The sequence below is a fragment of the Zonotrichia albicollis genome, chromosome 10, assembly GCF_047830755.1.
Source record: "Zonotrichia albicollis isolate bZonAlb1 chromosome 10, bZonAlb1.hap1, whole genome shotgun sequence".
NCBI lineage: Eukaryota > Metazoa > Chordata > Aves > Passeriformes > Passerellidae > Zonotrichia > Zonotrichia albicollis.
Window position 1 is genome coordinate 11,036,967 of NC_133828.1, and position 22,846 is coordinate 11,059,812.

The 22,846-nt window shown below is 48.5% G+C and overlaps 1 protein-coding gene across 1 annotated transcript in view; it reads right to left on the bottom strand.

Annotated features, from left to right (window-relative positions):
- The window catches only part of COL6A3 (collagen type VI alpha 3 chain), a 58,539-nt gene that overhangs the window by 8,766 nt on the left and 26,927 nt on the right, over positions 1–22,846 (bottom strand). Inside the window, exons 8-40 of the mRNA XM_074547995.1 lie at positions 22,181–22,801; positions 20,401–21,000; positions 18,819–19,421; positions 17,823–18,425; positions 15,827–16,173; positions 15,286–15,364; positions 14,818–14,963; positions 13,519–13,611; positions 13,070–13,123; positions 12,073–12,144; positions 11,164–11,190; positions 11,001–11,045; positions 10,811–10,864; positions 10,584–10,646; positions 10,113–10,178; positions 9,376–9,429; positions 8,601–8,636; positions 8,036–8,098; positions 7,695–7,757; positions 6,966–7,028; positions 6,448–6,510; positions 6,225–6,275; positions 6,067–6,102; positions 5,904–5,966; positions 5,706–5,768; positions 5,035–5,067; positions 4,906–4,942; positions 4,781–4,792; positions 4,142–4,635; positions 3,512–3,611; positions 2,316–3,014; positions 1,133–1,241; positions 130–413 (exon numbers count right to left, since the gene is read on the bottom strand). Coding sequence (XP_074404096.1) covers positions 130–413; positions 1,133–1,241; positions 2,316–3,014; positions 3,512–3,611; positions 4,142–4,635; positions 4,781–4,792; positions 4,906–4,942; positions 5,035–5,067; positions 5,706–5,768; positions 5,904–5,966; positions 6,067–6,102; positions 6,225–6,275; positions 6,448–6,510; positions 6,966–7,028; positions 7,695–7,757; positions 8,036–8,098; positions 8,601–8,636; positions 9,376–9,429; positions 10,113–10,178; positions 10,584–10,646; positions 10,811–10,864; positions 11,001–11,045; positions 11,164–11,190; positions 12,073–12,144; positions 13,070–13,123; positions 13,519–13,611; positions 14,818–14,963; positions 15,286–15,364; positions 15,827–16,173; positions 17,823–18,425; positions 18,819–19,421; positions 20,401–21,000; positions 22,181–22,801 — 5,796 coding nt within the window. The remainder of the gene's footprint in view (positions 1–129; positions 414–1,132; positions 1,242–2,315; positions 3,015–3,511; positions 3,612–4,141; positions 4,636–4,780; positions 4,793–4,905; positions 4,943–5,034; positions 5,068–5,705; positions 5,769–5,903; positions 5,967–6,066; positions 6,103–6,224; positions 6,276–6,447; positions 6,511–6,965; positions 7,029–7,694; positions 7,758–8,035; positions 8,099–8,600; positions 8,637–9,375; positions 9,430–10,112; positions 10,179–10,583; positions 10,647–10,810; positions 10,865–11,000; positions 11,046–11,163; positions 11,191–12,072; positions 12,145–13,069; positions 13,124–13,518; positions 13,612–14,817; positions 14,964–15,285; positions 15,365–15,826; positions 16,174–17,822; positions 18,426–18,818; positions 19,422–20,400; positions 21,001–22,180; positions 22,802–22,846) is intronic.

Sequence of the window (22,846 nt, forward strand, 5' to 3'; positions counted from 1 at the left end):
GATTTACACCTAAAACCAAAATTTGCCCTCTGTATGACATTTCCCACAGGAATAATCCTCTCAGAGGTGACAAGAGCCACAGCCTGCTGTGGTTCAGCCCTGCCCACACGGGAAGAGCTGCTCACGCACCGCTGTGTCTCCTCCTGCCGCCGGCCGCTGTGCCTGTGGTGTTGGTGGTGGTGGCAGCCCGGCCGCTGGCTTTGCTGTGGCTCGTGGTGGCACTGGCTGTTCCCTGGGCTGTGGCATTCCCCTGGGCCACAGAGCTGGCTGGGGTGGTCTGGGGGGCTCTAGCCTGGGCCGTGGTGCTGGCAGGAGTGGTTCTGGCGTGGGCACTCGCTGCTGGCTTGATGGTGGCACTGACCGTGGTGCTGGCAGGGAAGGCGCGGCTGGCGGTCACGTTGGGAGCCACGAACCTGGGCAGAATTTTGGGAATGGAGGTGAGTTGGTGTAAAAACCACTGGCAAGAACCCACCTGAGGTCGAGAGTCTTTGTCAGCTTTAGATTTGCCCACAGTGAGTGAAAAGTGCTTAGATCCAAGCAGTGAAATGTGCCCCTAGTAGAGGTGTCTCTGCCCGTGGCGAGAGGTTGGAAGATGTTCTTTAAGGTTCCTTCCAACCCAAACTGTTCTGTGATTCTCTGATGAAAGTGAACTCAGACAGATCTTCAGTGTGCCTGATTTCAAGCGGCTTGGCCTTCTAAAGCCAGGACAGCTCTGTGCCACCAGTGAGTCTGGGTGACACAAGCTTCCACTTCTCTTCAGAAAATATTAGCATGGGTGAATATTAGCTGGATTCTGTGTATGAGATAACCCAGGGCAGCCCAGCCTCTGAAAATAGTGCTTGGAGTAGAAAGCCCCAAATTCATAGTAATTTCTGGAATTTCTCACCTACACAATCAAAGTCAGCATATACCTCCTTCATATTTTTATAAATATATAAATATGAAATTTACCCCAAATTTAAATTATTCATCACCCTTCTCTATAAGATATCTCTGTTGCTCTTTTGACACAGCACTGGGGGAGCCAGTAATATTAATTGAAATACTATTAGAATTATATTAATTAAAAGACAATCCTGATTTTTGAAAGTGAAGTTGCTTTTTCTTTCCTTTTCCCCAAAGCATTACTCACACTGCTTTCTGCCCAACGAGCACGGGGTGCTGGCCTTGGATTTGCTGACCAATCTGGAGCCACTCACACTGTTTCCTTATCTCTGGAGACAGGTAGAAAGCATATTCACCTGGAGATGGAGAGAGACATTAAATACTGGAGCTGAGGATGGTTCATACCCACTACCAACACATTACATTTATTTCTTCTTAATTAAAAAGAAACAAAAAACAAAAAAAAGGAAATTAGTTTCCTTTTCTTGCTTGATGTTTGGTTACTGCAACATCCTGGGATGGGAGATTTGTTATTTCAATTTACAAACACAAGGGCCTTAACTACAAGAGAGCTGTTTGCCTGAGTCTGTCACTTATAAACACATTTCTTGTAACAGGACACTTCCAACCACACAGGTAATCAAGAGCTGGAAATTTCCAGGACTGCTGTAAGCAGTAAACGGAAAAAGCAAACTGAGATAACCTAAACATTTATTTCCAGATGTTTGCTTTCTATTTAGTGCATTACATTCCTGAATCTGTGGTATATCAGCCCATTAATCTGGTTTTCAGGAATTTTTGCTAAAAACTAGATTTCCTAAAAGAGGTCTATATCTTATCCTTGCTGGATGGGTGTGTTTAGGATCTGGAGGTCCAGCCAGGGTTCTCTAGATAAGCTGAGATGTAGATTTTCGAGGCACAGTCAGCACATCCCAAATACAGCAGCTTTATTTATCCCTGAGCAAAGAATCCTGTAAATCTGGTCCTTAAATCTGCATAGAGCAACAGCAGATCTCAGCCTGAGCCAGCCAAGGGCCTGCTGGACATGATGTTTATGGTGAAATTGGGAAGAAAGATCTGCTGGGTTTTGAAGGAGCTCCAAGGAAGTGCTGCAAAGGGCCTCAGTGGGATCTATGTGAGAGGCAAGCCAGGTGGGATGAGATCAGAATCCACAGGTGAGCCCATGGAGACCAAGGCATTGAAGTGCAAACTCTACTTGGTGGATCAACATGGAAGGGGATGGGGAGGCCAGAATGAGCAAAACCCAGACATACTCAAATTGGTAAAGTATTGGTAAAGCCCAAATTGCACCAAACAGTACAAACCATAAAAAAAGATACTAACTTCAGTGGGTCCTACTGCTAAAAACCTTTCAGAGGCCATGTGTTGCCCCTTCCATGACACTTGGGCTGCAAGGATGTTGCACTTACTTCTGATGAAGGATGGCAGCAGTGTCCCAAAACGCAGCAAGGGCTCTTCATGGAGCTCTCCTGGTTTATCAACCAGCTTGAAGAACACATCATTGGGCTCGCTGGCAAGGCTGTAGATGTTCTTGGCATTCACCTTCCTGCCAATGCCCAAGATAACAAAGAAGTACCCTTTGCATTTTGCACTGATGACAGCCCTCTGCAGATGCTCAAGTTCTCTTTTGTTCACTTTTCCAGTCATCATCAGAACAATGACTTTTAGATCCCGAGGGCTTGGCACGCTTTCAAAGACATGAGTGATTGTGTGCTCAATTGCACTTCCTAGAGCCCTCGTGCCGTGCAGCTGGGTCATTTGGTTGTGGAGGTAATTAATGATCTTCTCTTTGGATGCATAATCAGTTAGTGAGAACTCAGTTTTCACTGGTGGGAAGCTTGAGTTGATTTCGTGTTCGTAAGGAGCTTGCTGGAGAACGGCCACTCTGGCGTGGTGCTGGGATACTTTTGGCTCTGAGCTGATTTCCAGGTTGGTTACAATGTGGGAAATGTATTTTTTCATTTCGCTGAACTGCAGGGGGGTGGTGGACTCGGAGCTGTCCAGGATGAAGGCTATGTCTGTGTCCACATCAGTGGGGGCTGCCCTTCTGTCTCGGAAGGAAGGTCTCTGGCCAGTTCCAGCACATCTGGGATCTGGGTCGCACACATCTGGGGAAGAAACACAGGGAGCTGGTTTCACCTGCAGGACCCAAACACAGCCCTCCCTCATCACCATAAACATCTCTTGTGTCGCATGAAATACCATCAAGCCCCGGAAATTCAGTGGTCCCATTGCTTGATACCAAAGTATTTCATCCCAGAACACATTCGGTTATGTGTTCTGTGTTTTTTTAATGTATTTCTTTGTCCAAGGGGATCCCTGAAGCACACTGTCATAAGTGGCAGAAGGCCATCTTTTAGAGCACTTAGCTATCAGTATTTGGGCTGTAAAAGTGGCAACCAGACAAAAAAGGAGCTCCTCTTCACAAAGTGGAGTACGCCCAGCAAAACTCATTCACGATGCCGATGTTTTCCACTCAACCCAAGAATCCCTTGTATACATCAACAAAAGGGCTGACTCCCAAGTTGGGCTTCCCTTCTTACAACCCACTGCTGCCTGGCCAGAAGGATTTGGAAGTGTTTAGAGGAGAAATTGGATGCCTTACCCAAACAAATGTGACAAGTCAAAAGCCTCTGAATGGTTTGATTCAGCTGACCGCCGCTGGTTGGGAGAACAATGGCGTGACCGACGGCCGTGTTGTTGATCTGGTGAGATGGAAACAGAAACACACAGAGTCAGTAACACTGCCTTCTGCTGCTCTCAGCTCAGAGGAATTCTCTGCTCAGCACAATGCTCTTGGTGATCCCTTTTGGAGGAGCCTCATATCCCCGGTGTCAGTTTAGAGCCATAAACTCCAAGAAAAGGGAGCACTTGAACCAGTGCTCAGTGAGTTTATCTGGGGCTTTTTCCCGGCTGTCTGTCCTCTCTCCCTCTGCCAGCAAAGCTAATGTACTTCCACCTTCCCACCCTTTGCCTTTCTGTCAGACTTTTCCTTCTGTTTCATCCCACACTTGAGTCATGGCCTGGGAAAAGAGGGGTCTCACTAGCATTTCCCAGCATGTGCTGTGGGGATTACAAAATTAGTGTTTCTCTCCTAATAGATGGATGACTTTGGCCAGCCTTCCACATATGAGAGGCCTTTGAAAGCCAAGCTTCAAATGCTTGTGGCATCCAACACCATGAAACCAGACCGAGGGCACGAGCAGAAAATAAAGAAAGGGTGAAGGAGCCCAACCTCCAGAGCTCTGGCAAGCACCGCATCCTGCCTGCTGGTGAGGAATACCGGCACAACCCCGGCATCGTAGAGCTTCAGCACAGCATCGTTGAGCTGTGGGGACGCCCTGGTGTCCCCATTGCTGAAGAAGACAGCCACCTTCCTCATCAGGAAGCCACTGCGGGCACGCTTGAAGGTGTTCCTGGCCACGAAGGACATGGCGGTCTCCAGGCTGCGCGGCTTCGTGGTCAGCGTTGCCTGGAAGTTTTGGATCTGCTGCAGGAGGCTGGATTTCTTCCTGGCGTCAGCAAAGCGGATCTCGGTGGTGACCTCGTTGTTGTAGGTGACCAGGGCCACCCGTGCCCCTCGGGGACAGTTGCTCTCAGCGATGGTCAAGTTGTTGACCACTCTGAGCACGGTTTGCTTCATCCTGTTGAAAACCTCCCTCACGACGCCCGAGGAGGTGTCAATAGCAAAGGCCAGCTCGGTTGGGAAGACAGGGCACTCCTTGGGACCTGTTGGAATGGGCATTGGGAACAAGCCATGCCTCAAGCAGCTGTCAGGATGCAGGGACAGTGTCCTCAGCAGGGGTAAATCATCCATACGTGGGGAGAGCAACATGCAGCCACCCTGGGGTTTAAAGGACTGAATGAGACTTACCATAGCAGCAAGCTGTGGAAAAGATGGAGAGAAAAGAACAGCTTGGTCAGTGCCATTCTTGTAACATGATGGGCAAATAAGGGTAGAGAGAGGGGGGCTCAGCAAGGCACTGAGGAGGTACTCACGGCATTTGTCTTTGATGTTCCGCACCAGCGCACATTGCTTTAGGAAATAAAGAAAGGAGAGGACAGAAATATGTCACACAGCCAACCCAGGGGTGTTCCAAAACAAGAGAGAAATTGTGCCACACTTACATCTCTGGATTCTCCTTTCTCGCCTTTAAGGCCCTGTTTCAAAGAAGGAAGAGAAGTTGAGTGCAAAGTGTATCTTCAGGGTGCCTCATGAACGCTGTCAGAATAACTACTGAGCCATGGGAAAATCTGTCTGTTTTCAGCTGTGTCTCCAGCAACAGAGTGCAGGGCTCTTCTGTGTGAGGAGTAAACCTAGCTGAGGTCAAACCCAAAAGGGAGGCTGGAACTGGATGGCCTTTAGGGTCCCTCCCAACCCAGACCACTCTATGAGTTATGATTCTCCAGGTTCACATGCAAAGCAAGCCCAGCCACCTTGGCCTTTCTAGGAAGCCTTGTGCCAGCCAGATTTGGTCATGGTCCTATCCTGAATGGGGTGGTGAATGATAAAGAGATGAGAATCTCCTAAAAGGAATTTTAAGGGGCATATTGCCATGGGCAATTCCTAATGCCAGGTAAGAGCATGTCCCTTGAGTTTTTCCTTTGGTTTGAGGAAGGGTAAATATTTGTCAGTGATAAACAGCTGCTTAAAAATTAATGGAGACACATCCAACACAAATAAAGAGGGATTTCCTCAACTTGAAATCAGCAGGAGACAGTGATGGACTTATTTTTCAACCCCTGGCACCCACAGAGACCATTACATGAAGGCAATCAGCAATGCAACGAACACTTACAGATGGCCCAGGGTATCCAATCTCTCCTTTCTGACCGGGTATCCCAGGTACTCCTGCATCTCCCTGGAAAGAGAGAGCAGAGAAATCCCCTCCATGAACATCTGCAGGAGGACTCCCAGAAGCACTTGGAGGAAAAGACGTGTCCATCTTTCAAGGCATTCATGCAGAAGGGAAAATTTGTACCATGGTCCAACTTACTCTGCGGCCTCTGTTTCCTTTGGGGCCGGGGCCTCCAGCAACACCACGGTCACCAGGTCCACCCTAGGAGGGGAAAACAGCACACAAACAGCAGCTCTAAACCTGCACAGGCCCGTGGAAAATTGCTTGGAAAATAAATGCACAGCTCATGGGATGCACCTACCTTTGGCCCTGTGTAACCTACGAAGCCACGTTCTCCCTGAAACAACAGAAAGGTTAATTTGGATATGTTCTAGAAAATTCCCTCATCCATCTGCACTGGAGATCTTGGCTGCCTCCCTGCCCTTGTTGAGGAGGTGAGAATGCTGAGCATACACCTACCTTCCTGCCTTTAGGACCTGGGCCACCAATTCCATCGCGTCCATCATCACCCTAAAATTGGAAAGCCAGAGTCATGAATATGAAAATGAATAACTTAAACCCCACAGGTCCAGCAGCACCAGTAGAAAGAACCCACTGAAGCCACAGGGCTTTGTGAAATCTTTAAATGCTCCTTGAAGTTCCTGAAGTGTCCTTAGAGGTGTGAAGGCATGGCCACACTCACCATCTCTCCTCGTGGGCCCGGCTGTCCGTTCGGCCCTTTGGGTCCAGGGTCTCCAGGCTCACCCTAAAAACAGGAGCATCTTTTAAAGGATGTGCTGAAATTCCAGGCTGCTCTGTGCCTTCCCCACCCCATCAACACTGGTTTCCTCTCACAGAGCAGTCTGCAGCCCTCCTTGTGGCAGAAAGGCATGACTGGACCTACACAGCCCAAAATGCTGCCACATGCATACTCTTTAGTGGGACCTTTGGTGATTTCAGGAAAGATTTCAGGAACCTTCCCGCATGGGCATTTTCTGAGAATCTGCCCAGGAAAGTTCATTGGGAATCTCAGTTGCTCAGCTACTTTTGCCTTTCTGCTCACTGAAATGGGAGCCTCATGAGACAATGAGCACAGGGTTGCTTCTGCCCACACTGCAAGCCCAAGAGGTTCACCTCATGGGTTTCTTTAAGCCCATGCAAAATCCAGCAGCTTTTCAACGCAGCTTTAGTTGCTGGTGCCCAGTGCTCCTGAAGACATACCTTCCTTCCCAGAGGACCAATCCTGCCACGGTCTCCTGGGGGTCCTGGAGGTCCACTCCCAGCCTGGAATGGAAACGGGGAGAGGCATGTTGGCAACGTTCAGGGAAACTTGGGTGCCAGGAACTAGGGAACTGGATGACCATAGAAATCATGTACTGACTACTAGAGCTGGTGTCTCTCAAAACACCTCAGGAAGTTCAGAAGTCTGCTTATGTTTGGGAGGTCCAGCTCAGTTCAATGCAGATGCCATCAGAAATTTATATTGACCCTAAGAGAACACCCACGGGAAAGCAGGAGGGGGAAAATCATGCTGGGGTGGGAAAATGCAATGTGGCTTTGTGTCAAAGGATGTGGCTGAGGAATGCAGCAGGAGGAAGAAATAAATACATGGGGTGGCCCCTGCAGGCATGTGAGATGGTCATGCTCTGGCTTCAGAGGATGAAACATCACAGAGATGTCCCACCAGTCACTCAGTGATCCTCTTTAACTAAAATTGCAATAATGGACCAAACTCTGAAGTTCTGACCCCTCTGTGGTTGCTTTTATCTCTTTCTCTTCTGTAACTCTTGATCAAGAAGTCCTAAGCATAAGTTGAGAGGAGAATCATGCTGGAAGAGAGTGTGAAAAGAGATTGGAGCAGAGCTGGAGCCCTAGGAGAGGGGAATGTGAAAACACATTGGAATCTTATTAGTTCACAACAACATGTCTGGGAAGCAGCAGAAGGATTACCCTGGGTCCAGGGATGCCCTGCTCTCCTCTGATGCCTGGTGTGCCAATCTGGCCAGGGGGACCCTGTGTGGGAAGAAAAGAGAGGCTGTCAGCACACCAGAAACACACCAAGAAACACACCAAGATCCAAGGGGAAGCAAATTCTGCCGTGTCTGAGGGATGCTCTGCAAACATGTCACACTTTGGCTGGTGTGGCGGGTGGGACAGCCAGGCCACAGCACACCCAAAAATACCCAAATCCCAACAGCCTTTGTGGGTGAGGGTCTCTGGGGAGGTGGCTGTGATGAGGTAACACCCAGCACCATGAGGCAAGGCCTTCCCTCTGCTGTGCCCTCACTGACCTGTGGCCCTCGCATGCCTTGTTCTCCAGCTGGCCCTGGCTGGCCAGGCGCGCCCTTGGTGCCCTGCAAGAATGAAACAGCACAGGGCAGGTTAGATGTGGTCAGCACCGTGGGAAGGGAAAGGGGAGATCAGGGCATCCACAGCTGCACAAAGAGTGGAGAAGATAGGATTTTCACTAAGGTTTTTTCTTTTTTTCTTTTTTTATTTTTTTTTAAGATATGGTGATAGTAGATAATAAGCGCAGTGATGGTGAGGGCAATTTGCCTCCTGCAATCAATGGCCAGCAACCATCAGGCCCTGTTACACTGCTCCAGCAGCACACAGGGACAAATCATGGATAGGGACCAGGGAATGCTGTGGCAGGACACCTCTGCACTGAGTCCAGCAAGGAGCACACAGGGAGATGAGACTGAGGAGGAGGAGCTGGGAAATTTGGAGGAGAGAGGAGGCAGAGAGGAACAAGCAGAGCCTGCATGAGCCTTCTCCTGGCACATCCCTCTGGGTGCTGAGGCTGCCTGGCCCATGGTGTGGCAGGAGCACCATTGTTGTCCCATCACCACCTACCTTTATTCCTATGGGCCCCCTTCGTCCTGCCATGCCCTGCAAAGGAAGGAACAATGAGGCTTGTTGATCTAAGTACACCTTTTCCTATTACTTTTAGATAAATTCTTCTTATCAAAGCTTCTTAGTCCAAAAACTACATTTGGATGTTTTAAAACTACTGGAGGGAAAGAGAGAGAGAAATCCACATGGTCAGATCTCTTAAATCAGACTTGGGCATGTTTTTTTCCTCCTCATATCCCCCACAGAGGTGAGCTGCTCCCTCAAGCATGTCAGGAGCATGTCACCCTCCCTGGGACAGGAGTGACAAGCAGCAGGAAACACATCCCAGACATCCCTGCTCTAGCTCAGTTTTTGCCTTTCCAAAACCAGCAGCCAAATGCAGATGCATATAATGGAATCACAGACTGGTTTGGAATGGAAGGGATCTTCAAGACCATCTAATTTCAACCTCTTGCCATGGGCAAGGACACCTTCCCCAAGCACTATCCAACCTGGCCTCATACATAAATCATATGTAATGCCACTGACCTGAGCACTGAATTATTTTCATGGGAATAAATTCGACTTTTAAAGTTTCTACAACAAGTCAGGAAGCCAGGAGGCATTTTCCTTTTGAGATTTTTTTTTTTTCTTATTGTTGGGGTGGCTTGTTGGGTTTTGAAGTTGAATTCCTGTTGTTTGTTTGAATCAAAATACATGGAAAGGAAGGAGGGGAAAAGTTATGGTCAATCTAAGCTTGGGCCTTGCTGACTGGAGGTCTGGCAACTCTACTCACATTCCTCCCCGCTTCACCGTTTTGGCCCTCCGGCCCTGCCAGTCCAGGATCTCCCTAAGGGAAAAACAAAACTCAAGTGAGAGCCCTGAGATGAGCAGGCACTGGGAAAACAGATTCAGTTCTCCAAAAATGGCTCGTTTCATGCTTTCACACAAGTTGAAAGTCCTGCCTTTGGTGGGAATCCTTCTACAACTCACAGAGACTTTCCATCAAGTTTCTGAGCCAGCAGAAGTCAACATTCCTATTCTTTGGGAAATGCCTTCTGACAAATTAAGTGCATTTTTTATTGTGAGCTGATGTGAAAACAGATGGGGTTTGACATTTTCCAAGGAGTGTGTGGGGGTTTTTTTCTTGAAAAGGTTTCAGGTGAATCAGGAGGTTTAGATTTGGTGTAATCTAATCAGTTCTCTGCTGTTGTATCTGACCCATGAGAACATACAAAGGTAATTTCCAAGTTCTTTTCAGAGGCAACATCACAAATGGCATTGTAAAATAATTTAAAAAAAAAATTAAAAGGTGCTTTTTACACAAAACATCTTCTAAACTGACATCTTCCCAGAGAAAGTTTTGGTCCCAAATCAACAACATTTTCTAGTGGAAAAAAATATTCCATCTGACAAGGCACAATGAGTTTAAGAAACTTGCATCTTTTTGGCAGCATCCCTTTTTCCCCCATTCTTTGGCCCATTCTGTTGTAAAAACCAAAAAACAACACAAAGACAACAAAGAAATTTTACCATTGGTCCAATTTCACCCTTTTGTCCTCTGGGGCCCCGTTGAGTATTATCAGCTCCTGAATCTCCCTGAAAGCAACAGAGCAATGAGAAACATCTGTGTAAGTGGGACATGAAAATCAAATCTCATAAACTGAGAGAGTTCTCAGCTAGAGCTGAGAACCAACTTTTCTTTTATTTTTTTCCCTTTTTTGACTGAAATAGATGAAGTATTGCTGATGTTTTCAGACAGACACAGCTTTTCAACTGAGAAGTAATACTAAAGGAGAAGAGGAAGGGGAATTTTAATATGGTGAAGCAGTGATTGATGCGTTGGTATAACGTGATACTCATGTGTCACCTCTGAGTCCTTGCTCTGTCATGGGGCCTGCCACTGTCAAACAGCATTTAATAGGCCAGAGCCCCCCTCTCTGATGAGCCCAGGATCAGTGGGAAGGTGGTGGAAAATCAAGGAGATGCCTGAGCAGTATTTACCGGATCTCCACGGAGCCCGCGGTCGCCTCGTTCCCCTCGTTCTCCCTTGACTCCCTTATCTCCCTGTGGGAAGAGGTGGAGAGTTAGGAAGAGCAGCTCTTGCTTGTGAAAGCATGTCTGCCCAGCCCTCAGCCCTGAGGGGAGCACGATGGCTTTCCACCCTCCCCTGGCCCAAATCCACCTCTACACCATCATTTAGCCCCACTGTAAAAGAGATTAAAGCTTACCCTCCTGCCAGAATATCCCTTCTCTCCAGAGGAGCCAGGCAAACCTTTGTCTCCCTAAAAAAAAAAAAAAAAAAAAAAAAAAAAAAAAAAAAAAAAAAAAAATTTAGGATATTTGCCACTTCCAAGGTGCTTTTTAGACACTTTGCTGAAGCATCAAGTCATTAAGAGAAAAGCAATTAAAATTACTGACCTCTTCTCCATCAATGCCATCCAGACCCATTTCTCCCAGTTCACCCTGTGGAAGGGAGGCAAGGGGCAAATGCTCAGTGAGAGGAAGGGGGAATGGGGAAGGGGATACTGATGTGCCACACACTCATTATCCACTGCTGTGGCATGAGGAAATGGCTCCCTACCTTCTCTCCTGGGAATCCCCGAGAACCCTGAGGAGATAAAAAAAAGAGTTACTCCACTTTTTTCCAGCTCACTGCCATAGGGAGCAGTGGAGAAGGAGGGCTGGGCTTGGTGGCAGACCCAGAGCCATGACCAGGACAGGACTTTCCCTAATTTCTCTTATGTCAATGTTTGTCTTCAGCTGCCTCCCCAACACTTGTGCCAAGATAAAATATGTGGGGCATGGGGGTTAATCCAGCTGATCCAATAAAATATCTCACTCCTTGCCACAACTCTTCCTTCACTGACTTTCATTTCTCCCTGCACCCAATTTTATGTTAATCCAGAGCCAGTCTTAGTGCCTTTGTCCAAGGCTGAACAGACTTTTAATGAAACTCAGTATCTCAGCTAATGGGCTTGGTTTATGCATTCCTCTTCTCCTTGCCAGAGGATCATGCAGCCAGAGCAAATGGTAGGAAACATCCCCTCAATTTCAGTACTTCCCATTGTATGTTTCACCACCTTTTCTGGCATGGGGTGCAGCTGCTGTCCTGGCCATTAGCTCAAGGTTCCTCTTCAAAGCCCCAGCCATGGCTCACTTGTCTCCCTACTCCCCAGCAGCAGAATTCCACCCACTCACTGTCCCAGCCCTGTGCCAAGACACGCACATCCATCCCTTCCCAAACCTTTCCCCCAGAGCCAGACTGCAGAAGACAGATCATCCTTGTCTGTGGATTGAGCCTGGCTCTCTGGGCTGCCTTTTTGCTCTTCACAGCAACACCAAAGCCACAGCAGCCTCTGAAAGCCCTGGTGCCTGGCCAGGCGGACACAACCACTCAAGGGTGACCTCCTGAAGCAGCAGGAGATACCCCTGGGGGACTCCCACCCCCTGGGCTCTGGGTCTGCTCTTTGCAGGCTTGTTCCACACGTACCTTTGTTCCTCTGTGCCCGGGGCATCCCTGGAAACCTTGTGTCCCATTCGCACCCGGAGGTCCACGCTCACCCTGGTGCACAGAGGGGAAAAAACAAGTCAGGAGTTGCCTGCTAAGCCTGTTTCTGTAGCTGCCTGCCACAGGAGGTGGCTTGGAGGCACAGGAGCAGCAGGTTTTGCCTGGCCACCCCACTATCACTACAACATTCCTCACATAGAGACCAACTGCAAGTCTTCATCATCATCGAGAGAAACATCCTTGCCAGTCCCTCAGCTGTGAAAGAGTTTTGTGAAGCTTCTCTTCCAAAACCAAAATGACAAGATGAAGCCCTCAGAGCTGTGCACAGATGTCTAATCCCATCCTAACCTTCAAGCCCCAGGAAAGCATTGCCTGGCACGGGATGTCTCACAGCAGCCTTTGGCCCCTGCCTGGGCTGTTGGAAAAGCCATGAGCTCTGTCAGCCCCTTGGCCTCAGCTTCAGCCCTTGGGAGTGATGCCTGCAGGGATGTTTATTCCAGGGCTGATGAGGGATTCATGCAGAGTTTGGATGAAGAGTGCTGGTAAGAATTCCTGGGATTCACATTGTCTGCCATGTGAGGGGTAGGAACATCACTCTTGGTTCCACTTTTGGACTAACTCAAATCTTTCAGCTGCAGGTAGTATGGATAACTTTGGCATAGGCTGCAGATTTGATGAAGTTGAGGATTTTATTTGCCTTGGGGAATAGCACAGAGATGGGTCACATCAAATAATGGGAGTTATTCCCCCATTATCCTTCTCCAGCTCTCGAGAAGCTCCCTACTAACTTTCTCTCAGGAGAAGCTGGGACCAGCAACTCAGCATGTCAGGTGTGGGAAACTCAGAGTTCTGCTGCCTCTTGTAACCCACATCCACATTCCCAGCAGGAAAAAATGTTTGGAGGCTTTTCATTTAGTGGAAACACCTCCAAACACTTGACAGTGTTGAGGTCCCCATTGGAACAGGGGCACTCACTCACCGGTCCTCCTTCATCACCAGGGTAGCCTCCGTAGCCAAGATCCCCTGTGACACCCTAGAAGACAACAAAGAAAATTATTAACTCCCTTCATAGTTCTGTGATTGATATCCAAGGTTTTCTTAGATAAGGACAAAGCAGCTGCTTGGCCATATGTGTTAATGAGAGATATAATCTTTTGATGTCCCTATATTGTTTCACAGGATGTTTCACCCTGTCATTCCAGACGTTTATCCCTGCCCTCTTGGATGTTTTGCAGCACTGAGGCTGTGGGGAAAGGGAAGAAGAGCAGCCACAATTGCTCTGCATGTCCCAGGGTCAGTTTTCAAAGGAGGGGAGAATAAATGATGCTGATCTCCCCATTAGCATCACCCACTGCAAATACACGACCTGCACATCGCCATCAGGTTCCTGTGCACAGGGAGCCCTCATCCCCAGATGGAGTGACAAACCTTTGGTCCTATAGGGCCTGGCACACCTCTGTCCCCTCTCTGTCCTGAGCACTTGCAGGGGACCTTGCAGCACGCCCTCTCTGCGATGTTGTCCTGCAGGAAAAATGGGAAGTTGAAAGCATTAGAAACCTGCCAGAGTCCCAACAGCTGATTTTGGACACCAGAGGGAAGGGTTTAAACAGAAACTGTGTGGGGCAGAGTGCATGTAGCATGACATCAGTCCCCAGAGCTGTGCCTGTCACTGAAGAGAGAAATCCCATCTCCAAAGGAAAAAATCCAGGCTGGGGAGCAGACCACAATAAAGTCGCTGCAGTGAGCAGCTCAGCAGCAACCCACAGGCTGAGAACAGTTTGCAAACACACAGTAAAGGAGGAAAAAAAAGGTTAAAAAGAATGATATGGACTCAGAGAAACCACAGCTTGGTTTTACATCATCCAACAGCAAAAAAGAGGGAAAAAATCACTTTCTTTGCCAAGTACATTGCTGGCTGCAAATGTTTCCTGCCAGCTTTGCACATTTACATTTTGAAAGGATTTTTCTGGGCTGAATTACCTGGGGAGGGGCTGGGGACCAATTCTTATCCCAAAACCCAAGGCTCACTCACAAGGGGCTGCGCTTTGATTTGTGAGGAAGGGCCCAGCAAGGCTACCACAGGGACCAGTGGTTAAACCCAATCTTATTAAATCTACTGGAAAAGGAGCTGAATCATGCTGGTAGCAGCTGAGAAGTTGGGAGGGACTGGACATACTGAGGCTGACAGAAAATTAACTCGAGAGGGACTGCATTGGGAAAGAAGTAAACGTATGAAGAGGAAAGAATCATGGAATGGGTTAGGCTGGGAGGGACTTAAAAGGGTAACTCCTACATTTGTTAAAAGCATGTCTAAAATACAGGCAGTGCATGAGATCAGGGAAAGAAATCTCGAAAGCAAGGCTTCTACAAGAGGTTTAGCACTGACCAGGCACGACAGGGCATTACTGTAAGGCTAAAAAAACCAACAGTGTAAACACAAGCAGAAGGCGGGTTTTTGGCACTGCAGCTTTTGATGGCATCTGATCCCATCCCATTTGACCTAAAGCCTTGGCTGGAGAAGGGTTTCTTCAGGAGTGGGAAGAGACTGTGATCTGCTCTGAACTTTGTTTGCTGTGGCATCTGTGAAAGGAGTTGACGTGAGGCAGGGGGGGGAGAGGAGCAGAGCCAAGAGGGTGTAATCCAGCCACGGCTCAGCCCCGCAGGACATCCAGCTGTGGGCTGCCCTCCAGCATTACAAGGCAGCACTGCCCGTGCCAAGTTACTTACAAGCTGCTCTGCCAGCTCAAAGTCCAGGTCCAGCAGATTAACTCTGAGAGGCCTGTTGTAGGTGAAGCCACGGCCGAACTCCAGCTGCATCACTCTGTCAAAGTTGGCCACTCGGTCCAGCCCGACGAAGATGAGAGCGTTGACTCCTGGCAGGGAGAAGCAGAGGGGGTTTTGTGATGGGGAGAGGTGTTAACCATGTGTTATCACCCTCCCCTGTGATCCATCCACATCTTTTATTTCTCCTTTTCAATAGAGAACAAGCATCTTCAGACACATCTAGTGTAAGTTGCCCACGTGCTTAGGTGGCAGCAGGCAGTTAAAACATCATAGGAAGGCAGTGAAGAACAGAAAGTGCATGTAGAGCTCACAAAATCCTTAGCTCTTACTTATCAAAAGCAGATGGATTTAGAAGTGGTGGTAAAATGGCTACGTGTTAACAGTCACTGCCTGGAAGAGCAAAAAAATTACCTTCTGAGTGTAAAGTAGACGAAGCAGCCTCCAGCTGACTTATTGGCTCATCTACACCATCAGTAAAATGGATTATGACCTGGGAGAGAGACAAATTTCTGTCAGGACCCAGAATATTTCAATGCTTCTGTCAGGACCCCTTTTCCCAATGCTTCATCTGAGACAAGGTGAGGGGACTTCTACACCTTTTCCAGGCCATGAAGCTCTGCATTCCTGTGCCAGGTTCCTGTGCATTCCTGTTCCTGTACATCATGCAGGTGTTGCTAGAGAACAACACAGGAAATATCTGGAGAGCAATAATTTGCAGCTAAGCAGTGATTGTGGGAACTGGCTGCAGTGATGCTCATCAATTGTCAGGACCTTGGCAATGCAGGGACAGTGCTGCAAGCAAGTAGGGTTAAGTGACTACATTTATGGTGAATAAATTAAATTTAATTTTTTTAAAAATTATTATTAATTTAGAGTTTCTTTAGCAACTAAAGGACACCAGAAGCCAGCTTTGCGGGCCAGTACCACCCCAGAGGCGTTGGCCCTGGCTCACCTTGGTGCTGCCAGCGGGTGAGGAGCGGAATTTGCTCAGGTAGGACCTCAGTGTGTCTGCCCTGAGGTAGTAGGGCCCGCGGGTCCGCATGTCCAGGAACCTCTCCAAGAGCTCGGGCCGGTACTCGGAAAAATCCAGCCCCTCCACGGGTCCCCCCTGGGCCTGGGCCATGATGGCCACCCTGACATTGGGTGCCTGGTTGCCAGTGCAGCTGATCTTCTGCATCTGTGTTATCCTGTTCAGCACAGACTCCACTCTGGACTCCAGGGCTCGCTGGGAAGTGAAGATGCTCTGGCCGGGCCCAACATCACTGACATCAAAGCCAATTATCACTTCTAGGTCACAGTCTGAAGGGGGAAGATAGAGAGAAGAGCAGCATGGAGCAATGCAATGATTGGTTTTCAATTTCTAATTACTCTTTTAGCAGTTAATGAGGACACTGCATCAAGAACTGACACCACTTGCTGCACAAGTGCCTTCTGTTTCCTTTCACCATAGCAGTGACAACCTGGGGAAACTTGCATTTCATTAATTTTCTTTATTTAATTTTAGCACTGGGACGAGCTGCCTAAACCAAGTCCAAGAGAAATTTGCATTTTCATCAGGCAGCTAAGACTGCCTTTCTCTCTCTCCAGCACGTGGAAACCTGTCAGTAGTTGTACAGTGTGCACCTTCTGCCTGTGCTGGAAGTGACACTCAGAAAATCACAGGGAGTGGTTTGGATTCTCTTTGGTATTAGCCTGGTTAATGTCTTAACCACACTCGGGATAAGTTAATACCACCAGCAGTGGTTTGCTTTTCCCAGCACTCAGTTTTTCTTCCCAGCTGGAGCTGCTGCTCAGCTCAGGGTTGTTGTGCCTATCTTTCTATTTCTCCAGAGGTTTAGGAGACGCCTCTGCTTAAAGTCAGAGGGCTGAGGCATGATCAGCTGTGCTGGGAGTAGGATTGGCTGCAATGCAGTAAGTAAAACCAGCTGCTGGGAGCCTGATCCGACAGCAATACCAGCTCACTTACTCACCACAATTCCCCTGCTTGGCTTCTGAAGTAGCCAAATCATGGGATTCCTTCTTAAGGCAATTTTACCTTGAACTACAAGCACTCATGCCCTGTTTTTTTTTTTCTCATATACCTGTCATGAGATCAGGTGGGCATTCTGGGTGATCTGACAAGGGAAATTCCCTGTTTTTCCCCTCCACTGTCTAAAGGGGTTATAAGAGAGATGGGCATAGGATTTGGACAAGATCCTGGAGTGACAGCAGGGGAAATGGCTTCCCACTGCCAGAGAGCAGGGTTAGTTGGAATATTGGGAAGAAATTCTTCCATGTCAGGGTGGGCAGGTGCTGGCAGTAGTTGCCCAGAGAAGCTGTGGTAGCCCCATCCCTGGAAGTGTTCAAGGCCAGGTTAGACAGGGCTTGGAGCAACCTGAGATAGTGGGAGGTGTTTCATGGCAGGGAAGTTGAAATGAGATGGTATTTGGGGTGCCCTCCAACTCAAACTATACTAGAATTCTATTATTCTGTGATTTCCAGCATACCATGCATGCCTGAATGGCCAGAAATTTCAATTATATTGTAATAGACACAGGGAGGGGAAACAAAAGCCATCACTTTTCATTTTGGCAAAGAAACAAGTTGGTCTGTCAAGATAATACTGGTATCATGTCCCTGTGAGAAAGTCCAAAGTGGGATTTAGTCCAAAGGCTAAATGTGGTGGTAGGAGGCCAGTGATTTAGTGCCTGGCTGTCACATCTGAAATGAGTTCCACCACAGTGGCACCTCTGTGGTGATGTTACTCCAGTCATTCACAGGCTGAAGGCCATGGACAGGCAGCTCTTGTACCAAAAGTTTGCAACCTCCATCAGACTTCTGGAGGAGAAATGAGCCCATCCTGCACCTCAGGCCATAGGCAAAGCACAACAATAGGACAAACAAGTCCATCAAAACACACTGGACATTAAAAGCCACCCCTGAGAACGTCATGAAGGGATTGTCCTTACCTCTTGTCACATCTGTTGTTCCTGGGCACAACCTCTCCTCCATGGCAGCTTCCAGCGTGACCAGGACCTGCTCATTCAGCTCTGACAGCTCCTGGGCTGTGGCTGCTCTGAAACTCATGGCGCTCTCACTGGCCAGCAGGCTGACTTCCTTCAGGTCGATGTTCCTCACTCCGACCGCAAACACCTTGACGCCTTTCTGCGTGATTTCCACGGATGCCCTCGGCCCATCATCCGTAGACTTCCCACCCGTGACGATGAAGGCGATCTGGGGCACCCTCTGGTCAATCCTGCTGCCAGCCTCCTTCACAAAGTGCCTCTCCTGGATGTGCTTGATGGCCGCGCCGGTGTTCGCCACCCGCCCACCTTTGTAGATGACTTTGTTGATAGCGTCTAAAATCTGAGCTTTGGTGGAGTGGTCCTTGAGGAAAAACTCATCAGTGACATCCGAGTTGTACTGGGCCAGCCCTACCTGGATAGAGTCGCCATCCCTGTAAATGGCATCCACCACGGAGTAGACGAACTGGAGGACTTCTTGGAAGTTATCTCTCCCCAGATTGATGGAGCCATCCAGCAAAAACACAATGTCAGCCTGCTTCTTGCCTCCTGAAAAGATTACAAAGAAAACACAGTTGTTAGTAATTGCATGCAGCACCTATAGCTTTTAAGCTGCTCAGGGCTTCATGAAGTAGCACTTTGCAAATGAAATTTCTCTCCCCTTTCTACCATTTTAATTTCATTGACCCTTGGCAGGATTTTACATCCATACAAGAAAATTTTTGTACAACATTTCATACAGCATTACTTCTGGTAGTCACCCTCATCTCCTTTCAGATTTAATTACATTCTTTCCTAACTCAACAACTTCAAAGAGTTCTTTTAGTCAATGCAACTAGAGGTTTGAGAATCGAAAGGTGTTATTAAAGCATCATTTTCACTTTATACAAATACCATCTGTACTCTGTTCAGAAAAGTCTTCAGGATGAATAGCAGCCTTACCAACTTGATTTATTCCAGGCGAGTCTGTTGTAGGTATCGGGAGCTCATCTAGAATGTTCTGCACCCTCTTTTCTAAGGTTGAGAGCCCTGTGAAGTCCTGCACCACAAGCACACGCCCAGGATCGTTGGTAATGACCTGCAGCTGGTCCCTGTCCACGTTCCTGGCTCCGACACCCAGAGGTTTGATGCTTGTGGAAGTGATCACTCTGGCGGGTCTGTCCACATCATCCTGGGACCGGTCTCCAAGGATGACCACCAGGTGCTGGGGCACTCCATCTTCTATCCTGCTCCCTGCAGACTTGATGAAGTAGTTCTTCACCACGAAGTCCAGGGCTTTGCCAGCGTTCAGGGGGGACCCACCTCTAAGCCTCAGGCGGCGGATGGCTTCCAGGACGGCGTTTTTGGACTTGTGGGTCTTCAAGTAGAACTCGGGGAAGACGCTATTGCTGAACTGCACCACCCCAATCCGCACTTTGTTTGGCCCCACTTCCAGCTGCTGGACAATTCTGCTGATGAAATCCCGAATGTGAGCGAGCCCATCCGGCCGGACGCTGTCAGAGCTGTCAATGAGGAAGACTATGTCCTTTTCATCTCCAGAAACATCTGCAGGGAAGCAAGAAGAGAGGAAATTATTGGCGTGCCATCCTTTGCTTAAGCTTTGCTGGAGGATTTCTGTGCGATCTGCGGTCATGTGAGGTAGAACCACGAGGCATATTTTGGTCAACTTTAGCCAAAATATGCCCCAGTGCTTCAGGGAGCCTCTCCAAAAGGGCCTGTGTACAAGCGGGGATGTGTGTCTGCTTAGAATTTGAAGCATGCATTACTCACAGCCTTATCTGTCTCATTCATTGATACTCTTCTCTGGATTTGTCAATGTTTCCAGCTTTCTTTTGCCCCGATTTATGCCTGTTTCTGTCACAGACATCTTTTCATAAAAATCTTTTCTTTTGGGATTTTTCCTTTCTGGGAAGCTGAGGCCCCAGAAGAAGAATGTAAACAATTGTTATCAGCTGGTGTGGAATCAAACAGGTGCAGCTGTGATTGGTCTTCTGTGAGTGTTTGGATTTGCTGTCCACTCACAGGAGAGATTGCTTGCTTTCTGCTTGGACACAGAACTTTGTTATTGATTCTATTCCTATTCTATTCTTAGCTTAGCAGCTTTTGAACTCTTCTCTATTCCTATTAGCATAGTAATAATGTATTATATATCATAAATTAATAAATCCAGCCTTCTGATCATGAAGCAAGATTCTCGTCTATCTCTCTCACCCTGAGGAACCCTCACAAGTCATGCAATATGTTTCCTAGAGAACTGCTAAGTGGGAACAGGCAATAGTACACATTGTGTATTTGAATTGAAATTTATCCAAATAAGTGCCATGTTTAAAGCACTTGACTTGAAAATCATAGGTTATAATGTATTTAGGTACTTGGGTAGAATTGCTCTCTGTCTAAAGCTTTCCTTCTAAAATTGTACATGTGCTACCACTTAGGTTTTAACTAAGGAAAATCTTGACCTAAAGAGAAGGTCTTTTGGGCAACATTTGTTTGAGTAGCAGCCCAGAGAGAGACAATGCCTTACCTATGGGGGGCTGCACATCTCCCAGCAGCCGCCTGATTTGGTCCACAGTCAGGGTTTCAATCGGAGTCAGCAGCTTCTGCTCGAGGCCGGGCAGCTCCTGGAAGCTGGAGACTTGGAATACATATTCAGGGCTGAGGGAAATCTGTATCATCTCTTCAGTATCCACGTTCTTGGCTATCATCATAGGTGCCACCCCCACTTGCTTGACTTGGAGGGACGGGTACTCAAAGTCGTCGTCGGACTTGCGGGAGGAGAGGATGACCAGGAACTGCGGGACGCCCTCCTCGATGCGGCTCCCGGAGGGCCGGGTGAAGATGGTCTTGGCCACAAACTCCAGGGCCTCCCCCACGTTCACCAGCTGGCCGCCTTTGGACCGCAGCTGCCTCACGGCGTTCTGCACCTCGTCCTTGGTGGAGTGGGTGTTGAGCAGGAACTCCACGTGGGGGTGCTCGCTGAACTGCACCACCGAGATCCTGGTGGTGTCGATGCCCACGTCCAGGTTGTTGACGATCCTCCCGATGAGGTCGCGGACGAGGTAGAACTCCTGGGCGGCGTAGCGGGAGCCGTCAACCAGGAACACGATGTCCCTCTTCACGCCCGCTGCAGGAGAGAAGGCACTGGTCAGGAAGAAGCACCAGGAATTGCTCATGGAGAGCAGCTAAGCTCATCATCTACACCACTAAACCCATGCCTCTGGCCATGGGGATGGTACTCCTTGTTTTCCCTGCCTGGGATAACTCCTAGGAGCCCCAGCAGGAAGCTCTGGGTTCAACCCAGAGACACGACCAGGCTGCTAGGCACATCCCAGGGGTAGTAAGAACAGCAAATTCCAGAGCAAAGGAAGCGAGAGGGAGCAACGGGACACCTGGAACAGTAATTCCTTTTGAGATCTCCACCTGAGAAAATGTAGCCTGGTGGTAGTGCCTACTCAGGGCAGATTGCTTTACATTCAGAACCACCCTCTTTCTTTGGCTTTGCTCTCTAGGAAAGATTCTATCCTATTATACTTTCAGCTTCTGCCTTTCCAGGACGATTTTTTGATTCCTAATAGAGTGTTTTCTGCAGTGGTAATTCAGGTAATTCAGAGCCTGAATTATCGCAGAACATCACACTGATAAATGGGGATGGAGGAAAGTGGTCTGGTTTAGGAAAGTGATCTGGTTTAGAAGGGAATTAACAGAGTAGGACAGCGAATTTCTAAGGGACTTCTCTGGGGTGGATACTCTTCATCCCAGGCATATACCGGCTGGATTTCACTCCAAGGGAGACCAGAAAGGTAAGATCTGATCCTTCTTCTGATGCCTGCCTCCAATTTCCCTTTCCCCAGTGAATGAGGGAGGCAAAAGTAGGGAAAATCAGGATGTCTTACATTTAGCAGAAAGCTGACCTTGATTTTTATTGGTGTGAAGGTGCCCCTGTAGCATCTAAAGGACACGGTTTCCATTCCAGAAGGAACAGCATGGACTTAAAATCCATCCACTTAAAATAAGATTAAGGTGATAACATTCGCTTTGTGGGTCTTCCACGTGAATGCAGCATGGACCACCTTGAGGGGCTGGGCTTACAGGTGGTTCAGTTTAATTTGCACAGCTCCTACCAACCCTGAGTGCACCAACAGGGAGACCATGACAGAATTCTATCTAATTCTGAATTCTAGAATTCAGAATTGGTGTCTTAGCCATGACCATCTTTGCTTTTCTCAGTTTGTGTTGCAGCCATGATGTTTCTAAACATCATATTTTGCCACTGGCTCTCGGTGCAGACACAAACATCTTCTCACCTGGGCTGGGTGATGTGAAAACCAGGTCAGGGGCCAGAGATTGTATCTCTTGCTTGGTCAGCCGGATGACTCTGTTGGAGACGACCTGCTGCACCGAGTCCAGCTGGCTGAAGTCGGGCACAGAGATAGCAAAATCTGGGAGGAAGGAAATGGTCTGCAGCTCTGTGAGGTCGGCATTTCCAATCCCAATGCCAAAGGGCACCGTGCCGCTCGTCTTCAGGACCACTGAGGGCCTCCTGACATCGTCCTGGGACCGGTCAGCAGTCAGCAGGATCAGGAACTGCGGGACACCCTCCGCTATCCTGCTGCCGCTTGACACCGTGAACACGTTCTTGATGAGGTAGTCAAGGGCTGCCCCCGTGTTCAGAGGAGACCCTCCCATGAGCTTCAGCTGCTGGATGGCACTGATGAGATCTGCTTTGTCCTCATGGGTGTCCAGCAGGAACTCGGGCTGGATGGTGTTGCTGTACTGCGCCACGGCCACGCGCACCTTGTCGCGGCCGATGTCCAGGCTCTCCACGACTCTTTGGACAAACGTCTTCAGGAGAGGGAAACCTCTTCTGACACCGTCCGAGCCATCGATCAGAAACACCACATCCTTCTTCTCACCTCTCTCAACTACTGTTTGAGACAAGTAAGGGAAGGGGGACGAGAAGTGAGATTCTC